Raw genomic sequence first — 715 nt, forward strand, 5'->3', positions numbered from 1 at the left:
ACGATATGCTTCTTCCCATAACGTCTTTACTACAACGGCAACCAATTACAATCATCATCTGGAACATCGAACTACATCTACAATATCATCTACAACAACCGCATTATAACCAACGGCTTCAACATCAAATGCCTAATTCTACGATTTCATCTACTAATCTACAATAACATAACATCTGCGGTACCATGTACTACAACTACATCTACAACACCACCTATATCATCTATACAGAACCAACGACATCTACAACTTCATCGACATCGACTTCCTCATCTACGACATCAATACGTCAACTACATCTCGACATCAACATCAACTACAACATCTACATCAACATCAACTACATCTACAACATCAACTACATCATCGACATCAACATCAACTACATCTACAACATCAACTACATCTACAACATCATCTACATCTACATCTACATCAACTACCTCTTCTACAACATCTACATCAACTACATCATCTACAACATCATCTACAACATCAACTACATCTACATCTACAACATCAACTACATCTACATCTACATCAACTACATCTACAACATCAACTACATCTACATCTACATCAACTACATCTACATCTACAACATCATCTACATCTACATCAACATCTACATCAACATCTACATCAACATCTACATCTACATCAACTACATCATCTACAACATCTACATCAACTAATCATCTACAACATCAACTAC

The 715-nt window shown here is 35.7% G+C and overlaps 1 protein-coding gene across 1 annotated transcript in view; it reads left to right on the plus strand.

The window, feature by feature from the left end:
* LOC119585993 (serine-rich adhesin for platelets-like) overlaps positions 1 to 715 on the plus strand; it is a 10,729-nt gene that overhangs the window by 7,475 nt on the left and 2,539 nt on the right. The window contains exon 5 of the mRNA XM_037934705.1: positions 232 to 689. Within this exon, the coding sequence (XP_037790633.1) occupies positions 232 to 689 (458 nt within the window). The remainder of the gene's footprint in view (positions 1 to 231; positions 690 to 715) is intronic.

The sequence above is a fragment of the Penaeus monodon genome, chromosome 20 (assembly GCF_015228065.2).
Source record: "Penaeus monodon isolate SGIC_2016 chromosome 20, NSTDA_Pmon_1, whole genome shotgun sequence".
Classification (NCBI taxonomy): Eukaryota; Metazoa; Arthropoda; class Malacostraca; order Decapoda; family Penaeidae; genus Penaeus; species Penaeus monodon.